This window comes from Oncorhynchus clarkii, chromosome 3, assembly GCF_045791955.1.
Source record: "Oncorhynchus clarkii lewisi isolate Uvic-CL-2024 chromosome 3, UVic_Ocla_1.0, whole genome shotgun sequence".
NCBI classification, from domain to species: domain Eukaryota; kingdom Metazoa; phylum Chordata; class Actinopteri; order Salmoniformes; family Salmonidae; genus Oncorhynchus; species Oncorhynchus clarkii.
The window spans coordinates 31,149,442-31,173,071 of record NC_092149.1 but is presented as its reverse complement, the minus strand read 5'-3'; the positions used below and the strand labels follow the sequence as shown (position 1 = coordinate 31,173,071).

The following is a 23,630-nucleotide window of genomic DNA, read 5'->3' as shown; positions in this document are numbered from 1 at the left end:
AAAGCCTTTTGGAGTGGGTCTGTGGACTTTTCCATGTGAATATTAAAGTCACCAAAGATTAGAATATTATCCGCTATGACTACAAGGTCCGATAGGAATTCAGGGAACTCAGTGAGGAACGCTGTATATGGCCCAGGAGGCCTGTAAACAGTAGCTATAAAAAGTGATTGAGTAGGCTGCATAGATTTCATGACTAGAAGCTCAAAAGACGAAAACGTCATTTTTTTTTTTGTAAATTGAAATTTGCTATCGTAAATGTTAGCAACACCTCCGCCTTTGCGGGATGCACGGGGGATATGGTCACTAGTGTAGCCAGGAGGTGAGGCCTCATTTAACACAGTAAATTCATCAGGCTTAAGCCATGTTTCAGTCAGGCCAATCACATCAAGATTATGATCAGTGATTAGTTCATTGACTATAATTGCCTTTGAAGTAAGGGATCTAACATTAAGTAGCCCTATTTTGAGATGTGAGGTATCATGATCTCTTTCAATAATGACAGGAATGGAGGTGGTCTTTATCCTAGTGAGATTGCTAAGGCGAACACCGCCATGTTTAGTTTTGCCCAACCTAGGTCGAGGCACAGACACGGTCTCAATGGTGATAGCTGAGCTGACTACACTGACTGTGCTAGTGGCAGACTCCACTATGCTGGCAGGCTGGCTAACAGCCTGCTGCCTGGCCTGCACCCTATTTCATTGTGGAGCTAGAGGAGTTAGAGCCCTGTCTATGTTGGTAGATAAAATGAGAGCACCCCTCCAGCTAGGATGGAGTCCGTCACTCCTCAGCAGGTCAGGCTTGGTCCTGTTTGTGGGTGAGTCCCAGAAAGAGGGCCAATTATCTACAAATTCTATCTTTTGGGAGGGGCAGAAAACAGTTTTCAACCAGCGATTGAGTTGTGAGACTCTGCTGTAGAGCTCATCACTCCCCCTAACTGGGAGGGGGCCAGAGACAATTACTCGATGCCGACACATCTTTCTAGCTGATTTACACGCAGAAGCTATGTTGCGCTTGGTGATCTCTGACTGTTTCATCCTAACATCGTTGGTGCCGACGTGGATAACAATATCTCTATACTCTCTACACTCGCCAGTTTTAGCTTTAGCCAGCACCATCTTCAGATTAGCCTTAACGTCGGTAGCCCTGCCCCCCGGTAAACAGTGTATGATCGCTGGATGATTCTCAAGTCTAATACTGCGGGTAATGGAGTCGCCAATGACTAGAGTTTTCAATTTGTCAGAGCTAATGGTGGGAAGCTTCGGCGTCTCAGACCCCGTAACGGGAGGAGTAGAGACCAGAGAAGACTCGGCCTCTGACTCCGACCCGCTGCTTAATGGGGAAAACCGGTTGAAAGTTTCTGTCGGCTGAATGAGCGACACCGGTTGAGCGTTCCTACAGCATTTCCTTCCAGAAACCGTGAGAAAGTTGTCCGGCTGCGGGGACTGTGCCAGGGGATTTATACTACTATCTATACTTACTGGTGGCACAGACGCTGTTTCAGCCTTTCCTACACTGAAATTACCCTTGCCTAGCGATTGCGTCTGAAGCTGGGCTTGTAGCACAGCTATCCTCGCCGTAAGGCGAGTACAGCGACTACAATTAGAAGGCATCATGTTAATGTTACTACTTAGCTTCGGCTGTTGGAGGTCCTGACGAATCGTGTCCAGATAAAGCGGCCGGAGTGAAAAAGTTGAGTAGGAAAAAACAAAAATATAAACGGTAATTAAAAAGTAAAAACCGTAAATTTGTCAGGTAGCAAAACAGGTTGGCAACAAAACACACAGCAACTCAAAAACAAGTCAAACCATTCTGTAGTAAAATTAAACCCCCCAAAAAGTCTAAATAAATATTTTGGGGTCAAAAATATGAACCCCTTCATGACAATCAAAATACCAAGCAGTATGATGTAAGCTAATGTGTAAAGAAAATGGCAGAATGAATAAAATAACCAAAATGGCACATTCAGAAAAAAAATAATACAGAACTTACAGTATGAGACCAATAAATAAAGCTTTTGGGAAACTGCAACTTCAAGCGGTCCAAATTCAACACAATAATAATCCCCCTTCTAATAGCATGTATCAATTAGGTTGCACTACACTATGCCCTGAAGGACACATTAACAAATCTCATGACACATTTCCCTATGTAGCATGCTAGTAGTTAGTCAATGTCTGACATGGACCAAAGTGTATTTTGAATTTGCATAAATAGTACTCTCAGTCAATGAAAAGATTTGATTGAACCATCTGTATTGATGTATTTAATTGACAGAGTACCATTTAAGCAAATTCAACATATACTTTGGTCCATGTCAGACATGAATTACTAGCATACTTCATCAATTAAATCAGTGAATATGAATACACAAATAAGAATGATGCCAAAATGGAGCAATAACATTATCATTATTGACAAATATCCAGTTTTGTAAAGGACATAAATTGTTTTAACACAAAAACCAAGGCTTGCCTGCCAAGGGAAGATCAACTACTGCAAATGTGCAAAACACAACCTTTTCAATAGGCCTACATATAATTGTAGTTAGTAGTAAACTACCTGTGGTGCAAGAAAGTGCTGGTTCATGCAACTCATCTATACAAAATGTGCATTGTACCTTCATGGTTCCACATGTTTTGCTCTCTCACTATCTTTGTATTTTTCATAATGTGTGTTTGACAGCAATCACGGGTTCAAATTTGTTCAGCAGGTTCTGTTGAAGTTCTTTGAGTAGATGATCCCGTTCCTCGGAATCCAGGAGAACTTGCTAAATAAAACAGGTTAACAAATCAAAATATTCCGTGTTAATTTGGTCCACTCTTTAGTGCTTTTCTAAGGTCAAGTATGGACATATCTCACTCAAGTACGGACATACCTCAATGAGTTTGTCTCTCTTCTCCAGGCTCTCCCTCAATTTCCTCTCCTCCCGCTCTTTGTCCTCCTTTTCGCTCCGCCAGGCTCGCTGTGCCTCCTTGTTCTCCTTCCCGCTCTCCCTCAGGTCGTTGAGTGTGTCGCTGAGTTGCTTTGACAGCGACGACACCGTCTGACTATGATTCTGCTGTTGCTCCTTGAGAAGGGGGAAAGATGGGAAGAGGGGAAAGGTATGGGTTCAAATGACCAAACTATATTATAGGCTTGGTATTTTAGGTACCTCACTGAAGATGACCTGAATTGTGTAAAAGACAATGGAAGACACAACACATCTCAGTATATAGAGGGAGCATCTTACTAGTCTTAAATGGCTTCTTCTTCACTGATACGAAAGACAGGGATTGGGGAAAGCATCCACTACCATCCTCGTTTGCACTCACCTGCACTATGCCCTGATAGTCCTGAAGGGCGGTGGTGAGTTTGGAGACCTCCCGGCACATGGTGGCGCTGTGCTCCTCTCTGTCCTGAAGCCAGGCTATCACCAGGCTCTCCTTCTCCTCCAGCTGAGAGGCCAGAGCCCCCACTGCCCCACCTCCTGACACCCCTTGGCTAATCACAGAGTCCGACAGTGCCTGGGGGAAAGGATAACAAATAATGAGGAGGAAAGTCTACCTGAAGAGCAACATGTAGAATTTTTGCATTGTAATTTCAGAAAAAGTCCATAAAGTAGCTCCAGTAATAGTGGGTGAAAAATATATATTTTTGGCCAATACAAAATCGCATTCTAAAATGCAGACTTTCTACTTGACAACAAAAGCCAGATCAGTTTCTGTAATCAATATGGGGGAAAAAACTAGAGCTGGGACAACAGACATTGCATTACCCCTACCGAAGCATTTTGTGTACGTCGGTAATATTCTATGATTTTGCTATACAACATTCCTGTAGATTGTTCTAAAACTATTATTTGGTTAACAGTAATAGCCTATGCATTATGTTGATTCCTGCTTTAAAAGTATCTGCCTGTCCCTGTTTCGTGGTCGGCTGCTATGTGAGTGAGCCACTCTCACTCCCTCTCCCCACATTGTGCAAGGAGAAATGGAACAATACAGGCATTTCACATTTGGAGCAACTTTGAAATTTGGAGTAAAGTGTTGGTCCCATGTTGCATAAGCTGAAATAAGATCCCATATGCACAAATAGCTTATTTCTCTCAAATGTTGTGCACAAATGTGTTTATATCCCTGTTAGTGAGAATTTCTGTCAGGTGTAGCATATCAAGAAGCCTATTAGAAAGCATGATCATTACACAGACAATAAAAGGCCACACTGAAATGTGCACAAAATAATGCCACAGAGGTCTCAAGTTCAGGGAGTGTCCAATTGGCATGCTGACTGCACTAGAGCCGTTGCCAGAGAATTGAATGTTCATTTCTCTACCATAAGCCGCCTCCAACATCGTTTTAGGGAATTTGGCAGTACGTCCAACTGGCCTCACAACTGCACACCACCTGGCAGGCATAAGCGATGGACAATGAACACAATTGCATTTTATCGATGGCAAATTGAATGCACAGAGATACCTTGATGAGATCCTGAGGCCCATTGTCGTGCCATTCAGCCGCCACCATCACTTCATGTTTCAGAATGATACTGTCCGGGCTCATGTAGCAAAGATCTGTACACAATTCCTGGAAGTTGCACATGTGCCAGCTCTTCAATGGCCTGTGTACTCACCAGACATATCACCCATTGAGCACATTTGGGATGCTCCGGATCGACATGTACAACAGCGTGTTCCAGTTCCCGCCAATATCCAGCAACTTCGCACAGCCATTGAAGAGGAGTGGGACAACATTCCACAGGCCACAATCAACAGCCTGATCTACTATATGCGAAGGAGATTTGTTGTGCTGCATGAGGTGGTCATACCATATACTGACTGATTTCTGATCCACACCCTTACCTTTTTTTTAAGGTATCTGTGACCAACAGATGCATATCTGTATTCCCAGTCATGTGAAATCAATAGATTAGGGCCTATTTAATTTATAAAAATCTTTGAAATAGTTGCATTTATATTTTTGTTCAGTAAACATAAAGTAGCCGAGGCCCATCAATTAGCCAACATTGCTAACTCTGATATTGTTGGTATATAGCCATCTAGCCAAGTGTTTTGAGTCCCCACTTCCTCAGTGAATAATATAGCCTACAGGGCAATATGCTGGCAAAAGAAAACCCCTCTCATATACAGTGCCTTGCGAAAGTATTCGGCCCCCTTGAACTTTGCAACCTTTTGCCACATTTCAGGCTTCAAACCTAAAGATATAAAACTGTATTTTTTTGTGAAGAATCAACAACAAGTGGGACACAATCATGAAGTGGAACGACTTATTGGATATTTCAAACTTTTTTAACAAATCAAAAACTGAAAAATTGGGCGTGCAAAATTATTCAGCCCCCTTAAGTTAATACTTTGTAGCGCCACCTTTTGCTGCGATTACAGCTGTAAGTCGCTTGGGGTATGTCTCTATCAGTTTTGCACATCGAGAGACTGAATTTTTTTCCCATTCCTCCTTGCAAAACAGCTCGAGCTCAGTGGCAGTTTTCAGTTCTTTCCACAGATTCTCGATTGGATTCAGGTCTGGACTTTGACTTGGCCATTCTAACACCTGGATATGTTTATTTTTGAACCATTCCATTGTAGATTTTGCTTTATGTTTTGGATCATTGTCTTGTTGGAAGACAAATCTCCGTCCCAGTCTCAGGTCTTTTGCAGACTCCATCAGGTTCTTCCAGAATGGTCCTGTATTTGGCTCCATCCATCTTCCCATCAATTTGAACCATCTTCCCTGTCCCTGCTGAAGAAAAGCAGGCCCAAACCATGATGCTGCCACCACCATGTTTGACAGTGGGGATGGTGTGTTCAGGGTGATGAGCTGTGTTGCTTTTACGCCAAACATAACGTTTTGCATTGTTGCCAAAAAGTTCAATTTTGGTTTCATCTGACCAGAGCACCTTCTTCCACATGTTTGGTGTGTCTCCCAGGTGGCTTGTGGCAAACTTTAAACGACACTTTTTATGGATATCTTTAAGAAATGGCTTTCTTCTTGCCACTCTTCCATAAAGGCCAGAATTGTGCAATATACGACTGATTGTTGTCCTATGGACAGAGTCTCCCACCTCAGCTGTAGATCTCTGCAGTTCATCCAGAGTGATCATGGGCCTCTTGGCTGCATCTCTGATCAGTCTTCTCCTTGTATGAGCTGAAAGTTTAGAGGGACGGCCAGGTCTTGGTAGATTTGCAGTGGTCTGATACTCCTTCCATTTCAATATTATCGCTTGCACAGTGCTCCTTGGGATGTTTAAAGCTTGGGAAATCTTTTTGTATCCAAATCCGGCTTTAAACTTCTTCACAACAGTATCTCGGACCTGCCTGGTGTGTTCCTTGTTCTTCATGATGCTCTCTGCGCTTTTGACGGACCTCTGAGACTATCACAGTGCAGGTGCATTTATACGGAGACTTGATTACACACAGGTGGATTGTATTTATCATCATTAGTCATTTAGGTCAACATTGGATCATTCAGAGATCCTCACTGAACTTCTGGAGAGAGCACTGAAAGTAAAGGGGCTGAATAATTTTGCACGCCCAATTTTTCAGTTTTTGATTTGTTAAAAAAAGTTTGAAATATCCAATAAATGTCGTTCCACTTCATGATTGTGTCCCACTTGTTGTTGATTCTTCACCAAAAAATACAGTTTTATATCTTTATGTTTGAAGCCTGAAATGTGGCAAAAGGTCGCAAAGTTCAAGGGGGCCGAAAACTTTCGCAAGGCACTGTATATAAAACACATACACACACAGTACCAGTCAAAAGTTGAGACACCTACTCATTCAAGGGTTTATTTATTTTTACAATTTTCTACATTGTTGAATAATAGTGAAGAAAACAAAACTATGAAATAACACATATAGAATCATGTAGTACCCAAAAAAGTTGGTTAAAATTAAAATATATTGCATATTTTAGATCCTTTAAAGTAGCCACCCTTTGCCTTGATGACAGGCTTGCACACTCTTGGCATTCTCTCAACCAGCTCCATGAGGTAGTCATCTGGAATGTATTTCAATTAACAGGTGCGCCTTGTTAAAAGTACATTTCTGGAATTTCTTTCCTTCTTAATGCGTTTGAGACAATCAGTTGTGTTGTGACAAGGTAGGGGTGGTATACAGAAGATAACCCTATTTGGTAAAAGACCAAGTCCATATTATGGCAAGAACTGCTCAAAAAAGCAAAGAGAAACGACAGTCCATCATTACTTCAAGAATGAAGGTCAGTCAATGTGGAACATTTCAAGAACATTGAAAGTTTCTTCAAGTGCAGTTGCAAAAACCAAGCGCTATGATGAAACAGGCTCTTGTGAGAACCGCCACAGGAAAGGAAGACCCAGAGTTCTCTGCTGCAGAGGACAAATTCATTACAGTTATCAGCCACAGAAATTGTAGCCAAATAAATGTTTCAGAGTTTAAAGTATCAGACATCAACATCAACTGTTCAGAGGAGACTGTGAATCATCTACCATCAGTTCATCTCAGTTGGCTACCATCTCAGTTGACTTACATAGCACTGTAAAACTGCGTCTAGAGCCCTGGCGCTAATGCAAAGTAACTGTACATTAAAACAATGTTTTATTGTTGTAGCAATGTTCCCGCAATTTGTTGGGGGCACTGAGCAAATGTTTGGTCTTGTTAGAGGAAACTTGAACCTTGTGAGAATTTTGTGCAACTTCTAGTGCACGTTTACAGTGAACACAGACTGTCCCCTTACAGTTTTAGACAGTAGCCAATAGGCTATTGTGGCTATTTGAGCATAACGTAGGCACACCAACAAAACGGTGCGAATCCCATAACATTTTCACATGGAAATAGCTTTTGATTTCTATGATATAGCCTACAGTGGCCTATATTTGCTGTTCAGGCCTACATAGCATGAGACTTTTAAAACCTTTTTACATTATGAAGGGCTTGACATTAATTCATAACTTTTTACCGGGCCTGTGACAACATTGGGCAAATAGGTGACTGTATATTGCATTTTAATGTGTTGTATGATGCAAGAAACCACTTTACAAAATAAAATGTATTATTATTACCATATAGAGAATTAGACAATGTGGGCTACCCCTCTGTCTATTAGCTTATTTGCATATTCAAGCCCGTCTCAAAATACAACAATGCCCCTTTAGACATACGCTTTTTACCAAGACAGCTTGAAATGTGGCCAACATGTTTTATGTTCTTGTTGGAAGCAGTAACTCCCCATTGCTGACCTATACTTATCTATAACTGGGCTAATAACTTAACTAGCAAAGAATATCAACAAATGTGCATATGCGCTCTGTGGTCTGATCTGAACTGAAAAGCTCAAGACCGCTGATGGGCGACACCCGCATATATAATTCTATTCCTTTGGGCAAAATCAGAGACTCAATCTTGCAAAGTTAGATTTGTTTTGTTGCATTGAAAATGGATTGATATAATGTTGATTCGATCACAGAAAAAAACTATCTAAAAAGTACAAACTAATGGGGCGAACTCCGTTAAGTGCGTCTGTGCGGCATTGGTATTTATTCTGCGCGTCAGTCCCGTTGGAGGTGTGTGGCTGCACACACGCGCAGCTTAGAACGAACATTGCGTTGTAATCTATTTATTGTTATCAAGCAAAATAGTTATTCGTCACATTGTGACTTTTTGTCCATATCGCCCAGCTCTAGAACCCTCTTCCACCGCTAATAGGCGTGGTCATCTCCTCCTCAAGCACAAGGCAGCCAACGTAGAAATCGATCTGTCATTTCCTGGTTGCTAAAATTCTACACTCTTCGAACTACTTCAGTTTATGTGCGAAAACATGCACTGAATAGTTCATTATCATTAGTATCATTGTACCATCTACATCGCAGTGAAATATCTACGACTGTTTGAAGTTGGTGGACGAAACTGAAAGTAAAATAGTCGCCACCATGGTCCATGCTATCCGGGATCCTTTGATGTCGGATAGCGCTAATCTCTCCATCGTATTGCTGGGAACTGGTATGCGTGGGAGTGGGGAAGTTGTTTATATTCAGCCTAAGTGTTGTTGCAATTCGCCTAGCTCCCACATCGGTGAGACAATCGACATGTAGCACCTTTAACTTGAATAACAGAGGTCAGTGCATGCAGCACTGGTGAATGCAGCACCTGACACAAACAATTGTGGTCACACTAAAAAGAGATATACCTGGAATCAATTATATTTAGATCAGGAATGGTCAAACGAAGAGTTATTCAAATTACTCAAAACACTATATTTCAAGACATCTGGGTCTGTATTCACAAAGGCTCTCAGAGTAGGAGTCCTGATCTAAATCCTACAACACGTGCACCAAATACAAAAAGTGTAGACTTTATCGTGAAATGCTTACTTACAAGCCCTTAACCAACAGTGCAGTTCAAGAACAAAAAAATATTTACCAAGTGGGCTAAAATAAAAAGAAACAATAAGAATAACAAGGATATATACAGGGGGCACCAGTACCGAGTCAGTGTGCAGGGGGTACTGATAGATCATTGGTGATGAGGACACCAAGGAACTTGTCACTCTCGACCTGCTCCACTACAATGTTAATGGGGACCTGTTCGGCCCGCCTTTTCCTGTAGTCAAAGATCAGCTCCTTTGTCTTGCTCACATTGAGGGAGAGGTTGTTGTTCTGGCACCAGACTGCCAGTTCTCAAACCTCCTCCCTATAGGCCGTCTCATCGTTGTCGGTGATCAGGTCTAAAACTTAATGGTGTTGGAGTTGTGTACAGGAGGGGACTAAGTACACACCCCTGAAGGGCCCCAGTGTTAAGGATCAGTGTGGCAGACATGTTGTTGCCTACTCTTACCACCTGGGGACGGTCTGTCAGGAAGTCCAGGATCCAGTTGCAGAGGGAGGTGTTTAGTCCCAGAGTCCTTAGTTTAGTGATGAGCTTCATGGGCACTATGATATTGAATGCTGAGCTGTAGTCAATGATAAGCATTCTCACATACAGTGCCTTGCGAAAGTATTCGGCCCCCTTGAACTTTGCGACCCTTTGCCACATTTCAGGTTTCAAACATAAAGATATAAAACTGTATTTTTTGGTGAAGAATCAACAACAAGTGGGACACAATCATGAAGTGGAACAATCATGAAGTGGAACGACATTTATTGGATATCTTTTTTAACAAATCAAAAACTGAAAAATTGGGCGTGCAAAATTATTCAGCCCCTTTACTTTCAGTGCTCTCTCCAGAAGTTCAGTGAGGATCTCTGAATGATCCAATGTTGACCTAAATGACTAATGATGATAAATACAATCCACCTGTGTGTAATCAAGTCTCCGTATAAATGCACCTGCACTGTGATAGTCTCAGAGGTCCGTCAAAAGCGCAGAGAGCATCATGAAGAACAAGGAACACACCAGGCAGGTCCGAGATACTGTTGTGAAGAAGTTTAAAGCCGGATTTGGATACAAAAAGATTTCCCAAGCTTTAAACATCCCAAGGAGCACTGTGCAAGCGATAATATTGAAATGGAAGGAGTATCAGACCACTGCAAATCTACCAAGACCTGGCCGTCCCTCTAAACTTTTAGCTCATACAAGGAGAAGACTGATCAGAGATGCAGCCAAGAGGCCCATGATCACTCTGGATGAACTGCAGAGATCTACAGCTGAGGTGGGAGACTCTGTCCATAGGACAACAATCAGTCGTATATTGCACAAATCTGGCCTTTATGGAAGAGTGGCAAGAAGAAAGCCATTTCTTAAAGATATCCATAAAAAGTGTCGTTTAAAGTTTGCCACAAGCCACCTGGGAGACACACCAAACATGTGGAAGAAGGTGCTCTGGTCAGATGAAACCAAAATTGAACTTTTTGGCAACAATGCAAAACGTTATGTTTGGCGTAAAAGCAACACAGCTCATCACCCTGAACACACCATCCCCACTGTCAAACATGGTGGTGGCAGCATCATGGTTTGGGCCTGCTTTTCTTCAGCAGGGACAGGGAAGATGGTTAAAATTGATGGGAAGATGGATGGAGCCAAATACAGGACCATTCTGGAAGAAAACCTGATGGAGTCTGCAAAAGACCTGAGACTGGGACGGAGATTTGTCTTCCAACAAGACAATGATCCAAAACATTATTGCAAAATCTACAATGGAATGGTTCAAAAATAAACATATCCAGGTGTTAGAATGGCCAAGTCAAAGTCCAGACCTGAATCCAATCGAGAATCTGTGGAAAGAACTGAAAACTGCCACTGAGCTTGAGCTGTTTTGCAAGGAGGAATGGGAAAAAAATTCAGTCTCTCGATGTGCAAAACTGATAGAGACATACCCCAAGCGACTTACAGCTGTAATCGCAGCAAAAGGTGGCGCTACAAAGTATTAACTTAAGGGGGCTGAATAATTTTGCACGCCCAATTTTTCAGTTTTTGATTTGTTAAAAAAGTTTGAAATATCCAATAAGTCGTTCCACTTCATGATTGTGTCCCACTTGTTGTTGATTCTTCACAAAAAAATACAGTTTTATATCTTTAGGTTTGAAGCCTGAAATGTGGCAAAAGGTCGCAAAGTTCAAGGGGGCCGAATACTTTCGCAAGGCACTGTATGTGTTCCTTTTGTCTAGGTGAGAAAGGGCAGTGTGGAGTGCGATTGAGATTGCGTCATCTGTGGATCTGTTGGGGCGGTATGCGAATTGGAGTGGGTCTAGGGTAGAGGTCGACCGATTAATCGGAATGGCCGATTAATTAGGGCCGATTTCAAGTTTTCATAACATTCGGAAATCAGTGTTTTTGGGCGCCGCTTTTGCCCATTAAAAAAATTATTTTTTTTACCTTTATTTAACTAGGCAAGTCAGTTAAGAACACATTCTTATTTTCAATGACGACCTAGGAACGGTGGGTTAACTTCCTTGTTCAGGGGCAGAACGACAGATTTTCATCTTGTCAGCTCGGGGGATCCAATCTTGCAACCTTACAGTTACCTAGTCCAACGCTATAACCACCTGCCTCTCGTTGCACTCCACGAGGAGACTGCCTGTTACGCGAATGCAGTAAGCCAAGGTAAGTTGCTAGCTAGCATTAAACTTACCTTATAAAAATCAATCATAATCACTAGTTAACTACACATGGTTGATGATATTACTAGTTTATCTATGGTGTCCTGCGTTGCATATAATCAATGCAACGCTGGGGGATGATTTAACAAAAGCACATTTGCGAAAAAAGCACAATGGTTGGACGACTGTACCTAACCATAAACACCAATGCCTTTCCTAAAATCAATACACAAAGTATATATTTTTAAACCTGCATATTTAGCTAAAAGAAATCCAGGTTAGCAGGCAATATTAACTAGGTGAAATTATGTCACTTCTCTTGCGTTCATTGCACGCAGAGTCAGGGAATATGCAACCGTTTGGTCAGCCTGGCTCGTTGCGAACTAATTTGCCAGAATTTCACAATTATGACAACATTGAAGGTTGTGCAATGTAACAAGAATATTTAGACTTAGGGATGCCACCCATTAGATAAAATACAGAATGGTTCCGTATTTCACTGAAATAATAAACGTTTTGTTTTTGAAATTATAGTTTCCGGATTCGACCATATTAATGACCAAAGGCTCGTATTTCTGTGTTATGTTATAATTAAGTCTATGATTTGATAGAGCAGTCTGACTGAGCAATGGTAGGCAGCAGGAGGCTCGTAAGCATTCATTCAAACAGCACTTTCGTGCGTTTTGCCATCAGCTCTTCACAGGCACAGCGCTGTTTATGACTTCATGCCTATCAGCCTAATGGCTGGTGTAACCAATGTGAAATGGCTAGCTAGTTAGCGGGGTGCGATAGCGTTTCAAACGTCACTCGCTCTGAGACTTGGAGTAGTTATTCCCCTTGCTCTGCAAGGGCTGCGGCTTTTGTGGAGCGATGGGTAACGCTGCTTCGAGTGTGGCTGTTGACGATGTGTTCCTGGTTCGAGCCCAGGTAGGGGCAAGGAGAGGGACGGAAGCATTACTGTTACACTGGCAATACTATAGTGCCTATAAGAACATCCAATAGTCAAAGGTATATGAAATACAAATGGTATAGAGAGAAATAGTCCTATAAATACTATATTAACTACAACCTAAAACCTCTTACCTTGGAATATTGAAGTCTCATGTTAAAAGGAACCACCAACTTTGATATGTTCTCATGTTCTGAGCAAGGAACTCAAACGTTAGCTTTTTTTTTTTACATGGTACATATTGCACTTTTACTTCTCCAACATGTTGTTTTTGCATTATTTAAACCAAATTGAACATGTTTCATAATTTATTTGAGTCTAAATTGATTTTATTGATGTATTATATTAAGTTAAAATAAGTGTTCATCCAGTATTGTTGTAATTGTCATTATTCCAAATAAATAAATAGGCCGATTAATCTGCTTTTTTTGGTCCTCCAATAAACGGTATCGGCGTTGAAATATCATAATCGGTCGACCTCTAGTCTAGGGTGTCCGGGAGGATGCTGTTGATGTGAGCCATGACCAGCCTTTAAAAGCACTTCATGGCCCATGGCCCATAGCTTCGTGAATGTTGTTAACCTGTTTAAAGGTTTTGTTCACATCGGCTACCGAGAGCGTTATCACACAGTTATCCAGAACAGCTGGTGCTCTAGTGCATGCTTCAGTGTTGCTTGCCTCGAAGTGAGCATAAAAGGCATTTAGCTCGTCTGGTTGGCTCGCGTCACTGGGCGGCTCGGGTCTGGGTTTCCCTTTCTAGTCCGTAATAGTTTTAGAGCCTTGCCACATCCGACGAGCGTCAGAGCTGGTGTAGTAAGATTCAATCTTAATCCTGTATTGACGCCCTGCTTGTTTGATGGTTCGTCTGAGGGCATAGTGGGATTTCTTATAAGCGTCCGGATTGGTCTCCCACTCCTTGAAAGCGGCAGCTCTAGCCTTTAGCTCGATGCAGATGTTGACTGTAATCCATGGCTTCTGGTTGGGATATTTATGTGCAGTCACTGTGGGGACAACGTCATCGATGCACTTATTGATGAAGCTGATGACTGAGGTGGTGTTCTCCTCAATGCCATTAGACGAATCCTGGAACATATTCCAGTCTGTGCTAGCAAAACAGTCCTGTAGTGTAACATCCGCGTCATCTGACCACTTCCGTATTAAGCGACTAGTACTTCCTGCTTTAGTTTTTGCTTGTAAGCCATAATCAGAATTATGGTCAGATTTGCCAAATGTAGGGTGGGGAGAGCTTTGCATGCATCTCTGTGTGTGGAGTAAAGGTGGTCTAGGATTTTTTTCTCCCCTGGTTGCACATGACACGCTGGTAAAAATTTTGTAAAACTGATTTAAGTTTGCCTGAATTAAAGTCCCCGGCCACTAGGAGCGCCGCTTCTGGGTGAGCATTTTCTTCTTTGTTTATAGCCTTATAGAGTTGGTTGAGAGAAGTCTTAGTGACAGCTTCGTTTTGTGGTGGTAAATAGACGGCAATGAATAATACAGATGAGAACTCTCTTCATCGATAATGTGGTCTGCAGCTTGTCATATGGTACTCAACCTCAGGTGAGCAATACCTCAAGACTTCTTTAATATTAGACATCACGCACCAGCTGTTATTGACAAAAAGACACACCTCCCCACCCCTCATCTTACCAGAGGTAGCACCTCTGTTCTGCCGTTGCATGGAAAATCCTGCTAGCTCTATATTGTCTGCATCTTCATTCAGCCACGTCTCGGTGAAACATAAGATGTTACAGTTTTTGATGTCCCGTTGGTAGGATAATCTTAACAGTAGGTCATCAATTTTATTTTCCAATGATTGTACAAGAAGAATGGAAGGCATTGGGAGTTTACTCGCTCGCCTCCGGATTCTCAGAAGGATCCCTGATCTGCATCCCCTTTTCCGGTGTCTTTTCTTCACGCAAAAGGTGTGGATCTGGGCCTGTTCCAGTGAAAGCAGGATATCCTTCTTGTTGGACCTAATTTAATTCAACGTATAGAGATACTGTATGTTGATGTGATCCCCTCACCTGCATGTCTTTCTGAGAGCTCTCTAGCGCCTCCTTCAGGCAGAGGAGAAGTGACTCTTTCTCCTGTAGGACTGCTTTGAGGGCCAGGTCCCGCTGTCTCCACACTTCCTTCTCCTTCTGCACCTCCCGCTGCACTCGCTCCTTCTCAACCAGCTCCACTCTCAGTTCCTGGGGGTTAGAAGAAGAAAATACAAAGCCCTTATGTGAGAAATTACTAGTAACACCTTTGACTGAGTGACTATAGTGTATTCAGCACAATGTTGCCTTTGTTAATGAAAGTGAGTGAATACATCTGAGTGTGTGTGTACTTGTTCTACAGAAACTGTCATACACTGGTAGCACAGCAATCACATGTGTGTGTGTGTTCAACTTCAGACTCACATTGATGATGTACTGGTTACATTGGAGTACAGTGTTGAGTGTGGAGAGGTCTTTCTCCCGGTCTCTCCCAGCCTTCTGCAGTGCCTCCAGCTCGCTCTCCATCCTCTTCTCCTTCTCACTCATCTCTGAGCGCAGAGCCTCAAGGGCTTGCTAAAGATGAGGTAGAACATAAGACATCAGCGGAAATAACCTTGTACAGAAATGCTCTATATCCCATATTATACAACGGGTGGGTCTAATCCTGAATACTGATTGCTTAAGACCGCATACCAGCCGGTGTCTATTCCACAAATTGCCACCAACTAAATGTATGATGTTAAAATGCCTATACACTCTGTTCCATCTGACTGTGTAATCCACTGTCTCATCAACCCAGTCAGGCAACTTATAAACTTGATTTCCACTATAAAATGAATCTAGATTTATTTCTCAGATTTATTTTAGACTAACAATTTGTTTTCAACAGCGGAGATTTGTATAAACCTTGCAGTCTGTCTTGCGACATTTGCAAAATTGTTTCAAAATTGAAATACGATATCCAGCTGTCCCATAGTAATGAACGTGTCGGGATTTCGGACGAGACAGACAGGCAGGCACCATTTCTCTGCCAGTTGAAATCATGAAATCAGCTGGAGTCATTTTTATGGATATATATAAAAAAATTCAATTGAAAAAGTTAAAACGAAACGCAAATTTGCAGTCTTTCCAGCTTCAGTTTGAAGTAATTTTGTTACGGTAGCTGTCTAGTTGGCTAGCTCCCCTGAACAATAGTGTCCTGACAAGTGACCACATTTTCTATGCCAAGGGAAATCACACCTAATTAGCTCATTGTTATGGATGTATCCAAATAAATGTCACTAGAAAACAACTTAAACAAATGCAGCTATTTTGCTGTTATTCTGGCTGCACTTGACTGTAAGTTAGCCGTAGTTGGCTAGCAAGCAAGCAAGCAAGCAAGGGATAAGAACGTTGCCAGCCAGTATGGCAATGGAACATTTACAACGAATGACTGGGTCGCGTCCATAGATACAGAACAAGCAGAGTGAACGACTGGGTCGCATCTCTAGCAACCCTAGATGTGTGTCGGGACTATATCTTGTGGAAGGATGAAATTAATCAAAATAACATTTAATGAAAATATGTCAATCATTATTTTAATATGTTGGTAACCCATTGTATTAAAAGTGATAATGCCAGAGAAGCTAGTGTTTGGAGGATATATTGGCACAGTTTGCCAGAGATGTCGTCTCGGGCCCAACAACACCCATACCAATATATCCTCCAAACACCGGCTTCTCTGGCATTATCACTTACGTAATGTCATATTAAAAAAGGAAATATTCACACATATTAATTGTCCATGCTTTGACAGTCTACACAAGTTTATTTATTATTTTAAACCATTAGCTTATTCAAATCATAATCAAATGGGATCAATCTGAGTCCTCACCTTATTGTCGGAGAGAGTTTGTTTCAGATTGTCAGTGAGTGCTTGTGTCAGTCTGTCAGCCGCATCTGTCCCCACCTCAACACACATCTTCCTGATCAGACACATGCAGTCCTGAGGGAGACAGGAAATTAATGTCTGATCATGGAATAACACACGGCTTGTCCCAGAGATGGCTTCAGAAAAGGACTTGATGTGGTATATGGACAAATATATTTAATGATATCAATTACACCAGAATACAAAAACTGCATTTAAACAAATGTCGCAATGATAAATATTGAGACAATGATAGTTTAAGAAAACAGGGTTTGCCCCAACCACTCACGGTTGGATTGCTGTTACAGTGCTATTTGGGTTGATACTTGGATTTGTTATTTGTGTAACCGTTTGACATTTTACTGCATTGTTAGGAGCTAGTAATATAAGTATTTCACTGCACCCGCTAAAACATTAGCTAAACTGTGTACACACCCAAATAATTGTGACAATAAAAACATTAAAATATATATATGTCAGTACCAGTCAAAAGTTTGGGCACCTACTTACAAGGGTTTTAATATATTTTTACCATTTTCTACATTGTAGAATAATAGGGAAGACATCAAAACTATGAAATAACACATATGGAATCATGTAATAACTAAGTGGTTAGGTTCTTCAAAGTAGCCACGTTTTGCCTTAATGCCAAGAGTGTGCAAATCTGTCATCCTCTCAACCAGCTTCATGAGGTAGTCAACTACAATTATTTTCCAAAAGTCTTGAAGGAGTTCCGTACAAATGCTGAGCAATTGGCTGCTTTTCCTTCACTCCGCGGTCCAACTCATCCCTTACCATCTGAATTGGGTTGAGGTTGGGTGATTGTGGAGGACAGGTCATCTGATGCAGGACTCCATCACTCTCCTTCTTGGTCAAATAGCCCTTACACAGCCTGGAGGTGTGTTGGATCATTGTCCTGTTGAAAAACAGATGATGGTCCCACAAAGCGCAAACAAGATGGAATGGCGTATTGCTGCAGAATGATGTGGTAGCCATGCTGGTTAAGTGTGCCTTGAATTCTAAATAAATCACAGACAGTGTCATTAGCAAAACACCCCCACCTCCATGCTTCACGGTGGGAACCACACATGCGGAGATCATCATTTCACCTACTCCGCGTCTCACAAAGACATGGCGGTTAGTACTAAAAATCTCAAATTTGGACTCATCAGACCAAAGGACAGATTTCCACTGGTCAAATATCCATTGCTCGTGTTTCTTGGCCCAAGCAAGTCTCTTCTTATTATTGGTGTCCTTTAGTAGTAGTTTCTTTGCAGCAATTCGACCACGAAGGCCTGATTCATGCAGTCTCCTCTGAACAGTTGATGTTGAGAGGTGTCTGTTACTTGAACTCTGTGAAGCATTTATTTGGGCTGCAATCTGAGGTGCAGTTAATTGCCGATTTCTGAGGCTGACAACTCTAATGAACTTATCCTCAGCAGCAGAGGTAACTCTGGGAATTCCTTTCCTGTGGCGGTTTCATCATAGCGCTTGATGGATTTTGCGACTGCACTTGAAGAAACTTTCAAAGTTCTTGACATTTTCCAGATTGACTGACCTTCATATCTTAAAGTAATGATGGACTGTCGTTTCTCTTTGCTTATTTGAGCTGTTCATGCCATAATATGGACTTGGTCTTTTACCAAATAGGGCTATCTTCTGTATACCACCCCTACCTTGTCACAACACAACTGATTGGATAAAGTACATTAAGAAGGAAAGAAATCCCACAAATTAACTTTTAACAAGGCTTGCCTGTTAATTGAAATGCATTCCAGGTGACTACCTCATGAAGCTGGTTGAGAAAATGCCAAGAGTGTGCAAACCTGTCAAGGAAAAGGGTGGCAACTTTGAAGAATCTAAAATATACCATATATTTGAATTTGTTGACACTTTTTGGTTACTAGATGATTCCATGTGTCTTATTTCATAGTTGTGATGTCTTCACTATTATTCTACAATGTAGAAAATAGTACAAATAAAGAATAACCCTGGAATGAGTAGGTGTGTCCAAACTTCTGACTGGTACTCTATATTAAACCGATTTGATTTATCTATTTGGCTATGTTAAGCTAAGGAAGTTTGCTCACCCATATAAACTTTAGTGCTGAAAATTGCTAATACCATTATATCTTAAGTTAAATCTTGGAGTTTAAGAGCGTGGGGTGTCCATGTTGTGATGGCAACATTCCACTAGCTCAGCCAGTGTCTCATTCCTGAGTGAAGTGGATCCCTGTGTTTTCAGCATGACTGCATTGTCTCCCCTCATAGAATCACTATGAATCACTCACCTGGATAACTCGGTCTCTGCTGTGCAGCGAATGCCCCAAACTCTGCAGAAGCAAGTTTCCACCGTCCTTCTGCGGCAACTGAAAAAGCCATAATCACAACATACACAGCACTTAGATGAAGGTTGTTAAGTCAACAGGGGGCTGGCATTGTTGCAGCGATATTATAGCAGACTAGCCTGGTCCTAGATCCGTTTGTGTTGTCTTTCAAATTGATGACAATGACCACAGGCGTTTCCAAGACAGCACAAACAGATCTGGGACCAGGCTGAAGCAGCAGACCTCTCCAATTTGAAGCCAGTGTCTTGTGGGTGATATATGCCACTATGTTACAGCTGATGCTTTCAAAGAATGCAGGCAATCAGTTTGTATTCTTGCGATAGATTTAGAACACACATTATAAGCCTATAATCTGCCCTGCAAGTGCCAAGTGTGAAAGTTCCCCACCATAAAAGCTTGATTTACTGTAAGACCTCACACAGTGCATACAAATACTTAATCCCAATGATTTACTTATTTGAACTTTTCTAGGATTGGGTGGAGCTAATGCCAGATTCCAGGCAAATTAAAATATTTCCTTGTGTAGAGCTGGCTGTGGTGCTCTTAATCGTCAAAGCTCTTCGTGGATTTACAGCTCCCATTCCCAGACTGAACTTGCTAATAGGGCTTCCTAAAATATCCCAAAACCTGGAACTCAAGCCAGACCTAAATCTCAGACGTGAATCTCATGAAATGAGAATCAAGTTTGGGTAAGATGCCTTAACAGCTGGGGGTGAGGCCCAGACCTGCTAGAACCATAGGTAGGTGCCGGGTTGAATAACTTGAGTCTACTGTAAGGAGATAAGGTTAACAGACGCCACTAAGCAGCTGAGTAGCATGTTAATGATCTCTTTATGAAAAGCCACCCTAAGCTGCTCCTCTAGTTGGGGAAGATTCCAGGGAGATGTGTGGTTGTGTGTGGTTATATGAACGCACCTGCATTAAGGAAAGAGGACACTCCCTGGTCCAGAGACCAAACAAACTGTAACACACCCATCATTCCTTGCATAATGCTTTATTTGTGCTTAGTCAATACAAGCCGGGCTTAAAGACATTGCTATCCAAGTGATTCTGAAGACGTGTGTGTGCGCACGCAAGTACATGCAGAAGAAGCATGTTAGGGAAACTATGTTCAGGCCATTATATGGCTGTGCACCGGCTGACTAGGCCTATACCTGTTTATCGTGTATAAAATGTCAGCACCCAGTTACCATGACAGGGAGTGTCAACCTTAGTTGTGTGTACGCAACCAAATTATCATGACATTTCCATTCCACTCACCAATTTAAACTGTCTTTCTCAATTGAGTTACTATAAATACTACGGACCGGTTCCCCAGAGACTGCCTAGTCCTGGAGAATCTCCATTGATCATGTTTTTTAGTCCATGACTGGGCTTCATTTGTGTCTGGGAATGCAGCTGAAAATATCTAAACATGGGGGAATCAAGTAGAGTGAAAAATCAATAAATTACTCAGTGCTTACCTTAATCCAATCCTTTGGTCCACTGACATTGGTATCTGGTTTGGTTTTGGTCCCGTGTTTAAGCTCAGTTTCGAGGGTCTTGATGCGTGCCATAGCTTGATCAAGCTGTCCTCTCAACTGTCTGACTGCAAGGTGCACTCGACCTGTATTGCTCTGAAATAAAAATAAGAAAACTGCATTTTGTGAAAGACATAAATTGTCACTTTTAATTCTGTTGAAGTCCTATTCCTGTATTTATAAGTAAGAAAATATTCAGAGTTGGACCTTTGTACTGGCTACAGACATGATAGATCCTAGATGACATATTACAGACCACTAAGTAAATATTTATACTCCGTGATCGACGGAGTGATCCACAGACCACAGGCAAGGCAACCTGTCAGAAAATCCTAATTTAGGGCAGAGATATTTTCCTGACCAGGGAATGGCTCATTTATAGGCTAAAGTGTTGTCGTCAGGAAACAATCCTGGTCCAACTCATAATAACTTTGTCGTTATTTGGTATGCTGGATTTTGATAGAATATAAGAGAAATCTCACCTCTCTGTGTAGTGGAATAAACTCGTCCCTCAATTCAGTCAAAACGTCATTGGACTCTCCAGCAACTTCCTCTCCTCCATTCTCCCGCTCTCCAAAATTCAGCACCCTTGTTACCTCAGGGGGGGATGTCTCACCTACCTCTCCTGAATATCGCCCTTCCCTCTTTCCCAAAACGGGAATCTTACTCCCCGAAGGTGAATTGACAGGCTTTCCTTCAATACCTTTCAACTCTCTGAGGACCAGGAGTGACAAATCACCTGGAAAATCAAATGGATCACGGCAATCCAGTGAATCCAGTGATTGGATGGACTCAGTGCGAGAGGACGCTCGTAAGGAGAGAGTGGATCCAGCCAATGACGCTGGGCTAGAGCTTAGCGACGGCACTCTTGACCAATGAAGAGGCATGCTCTGCGACTTGTTCCTCGATAGGGCCAAGGGGGGAAAGGGTTGGAAGGGTAGGCGGCGGGGAACCCCACAAACTGACTCATAGGCGGAATCGGACACCCTCAGAGAATCACATCCTTCACAATTTTTCCCCTTTGTGCATCTTTTCCCCGTTCTCCTGAAGTATGGACATGCGTCCCATTTCTCAGACCAGCACTCATACTCTGACAAGGCCATGTTCTCCTTCAACATTTCGTTGTAACCCTCTCTGTCTCCCATTCCCTCACCATCCTCCTCACTAGTGCTGCTCCTCATCCTGAAATCCTGAGGGTGTCGCTGGCGGTAAGCGCTACGTACCCACTGCCTGACCTTGTCCCTCTCCTGGGTCAACTTCTGAATCCTCTCAGAGGATAAGACCCTCACTCTGGAAATGACAGAGTCAAACTTGAAAACCCGCTCTAGAACTGAAACGCATTTGCCACACAAGAACTCCCCCCGCCCACTGCCCTGTGGTACGGGCTGGCCTAGTATGTGTGTCAGCACAGAGAGTAGGTCCATTGCTTTAGCGGGTGAGGACAGTGAGGAGAGAGACGTTGTGGAGCCAAGGGACATGGTGCTACCTTCAAAGTGGGAAAAGAAAACATTAGAACTGACATACGCGCGCGCATACACGCACAGAAGTGCACACACACACACACACCTCACCCCAGGGGCTGCTTTGAGAAGACCTGGAGAGACTTCCTCTACCCGGTGAGTCTGATGGGGTCTGAGGCTGACCATCTTTCTTGTTCTGACGCCCAAAGAGCCATCGCCGTTGGTTACCGTGCAGGTCACCCCCACACACCAGACACCCCTCACCTTTGCCTCTGGAGGACATAGTAGACAGAAGGGCTAGAAAATCCCCTGATGTCCACAGAATGATCTTCAATATTCTGTTGGAATAAAGCAGAAAAGATTCTTGGCTGCAGTCTTAACTAAATGTATTCTAAACTTTTTGATCATGGTGTAGAGAATGGTTGGATATCTAATCTTAGAATTACATTCTGTATAATTGCACTTAATGGCAGTGACATTCAAAGTAGTTTTTCCAAGTCAGAACTGGGTTTTCAAAAGCTGGCTTCACTTTTGGCCCACTTATAAAAGTTTTCTGCTCTCACTAGTTTGCCGCTTTAATATTATAGTGTGGATGTTTTGCTCAATGCGTTGGCTCTTTTAGCACACAGTAGAAAACCACAGCCGCCTACACGTCGACCTTGAGCCACGCTGACAGTACATTTCGCATACTGTCAAAGCGAAAAACAAGTATCAAACGTCCACGCTCTCCGCCATTCGTCTCACTGCTCGCTTGTACCGATCACTACGAACTGTAGGCTGCTGTTGTTTATTCCTATACAATATCGAAAGTTGACGGTTGCTGGTGTAAGCTACGTTGATTTCTGTTGCCCGTGGTACACAACGTATAGCCAAGACCAATTACCTGTCTATGCAGTCCTATTTTAAGCAACATAGGTGTGTAAATAAGTTTCATTACGACAACGCGGAGTCCGTAAGCACGAAAATGATTACAGAACATTGTAGGCTACGTGTTCACAGTTTGAATCAAGCAGTATGACTTTACCAAAATAATTTCGTCCTTTAGAGTTTGCCAAAATCACAGATTTGTTTTCTGTATCTCCACTTTTAGACCATCTGCATGCGTAAAGCGTGTTGATGAGTACGGCTTATCTGTCTCTAGAAGTTAAATCTGGTTTCGCGCTCTAAACCCGATAAAGTTGGGAAGTATTAAACGCAAACTTGACACCCGGTGGCATCCTCGGTGAAGTTAACCGGGTCCCATCTAAACGTTGTAAAACCATTCATGACTTTACCAATGACCACATGGTTAAAAATAAATACAATATGTTTTAAAAGTGTCTTACAATGTCAACCAGGAACTCGAGCGCACTGCAGTAGCCTACACCGGAAAGGAGCTGTGAGTGTGCGCTACCTTGCTGACGTCATTGGTTATACCTGGGGTGTATTCATTACGATGATTCTGTTGCGAAACGTTTCGTAAA

General features: G+C 42.3%; 1 protein-coding gene across 3 annotated transcripts; it reads right to left on the bottom strand.

Moving 5' to 3' along the window:
- Window positions 1-1,805: 1,805 nt before the first annotated feature.
- LOC139393093 (coiled-coil domain-containing protein 18-like) lies at window positions 1,806-23,520 on the bottom strand. 3 transcript variants are annotated; one of them, XM_071141444.1, is made up of 11 exons: window positions 23,493-23,520; window positions 22,279-22,505; window positions 21,190-22,193; window positions 20,651-20,803; window positions 19,131-19,208; window positions 16,804-16,914; window positions 15,354-15,503; window positions 14,973-15,140; window positions 3,312-3,503; window positions 2,876-3,067; window positions 1,806-2,767 (listed from the first exon to the last, which is right to left on the bottom strand). In XM_071141444.1, the coding sequence occupies exons 2-11, from the start codon at window positions 22,448-22,450 to the stop codon at window positions 2,663-2,665; spliced, it is 2,325 nt and encodes a 774-aa protein (XP_070997545.1). In that variant the 5' UTR covers window positions 22,451-22,505; window positions 23,493-23,520; the 3' UTR covers window positions 1,806-2,662. The 3 variants fall into 3 exon arrangements, with proteins under 3 accessions (XP_070997545.1, XP_070997553.1, XP_070997561.1); XM_071141452.1 differs by having other exon boundaries at window positions 19,131-19,199; XM_071141460.1 differs by lacking the exon at window positions 23,493-23,520 and having other exon boundaries at window positions 22,274-22,386.
- Window positions 23,521-23,630: the final 110 nt, after the last annotated feature.

Excerpts from the sequence above, each read along its gene's own strand:
- LOC139393093 (XM_071141444.1), bottom strand. The coding sequence starts at position 22,450 with ATGTCCTCCAGAGGCAAAGGTGAGGGGTGTCTGGTGTGTGGGGGTGAC. Across the intron at positions 3,504-14,972 it reads GCTCTCAGAAAGACATGCAG|GCACTGTCGGACTCTGTGAT; the intron begins GTGAGGGGATCA and ends CCTTTCCCCCAG. Across the intron at positions 3,068-3,311 it reads ACTATCAGGGCATAGTGCAG|GAGCAACAGCAGAATCATAG; the intron begins GTGAGTGCAAAC and ends CCCCTTCTCAAG.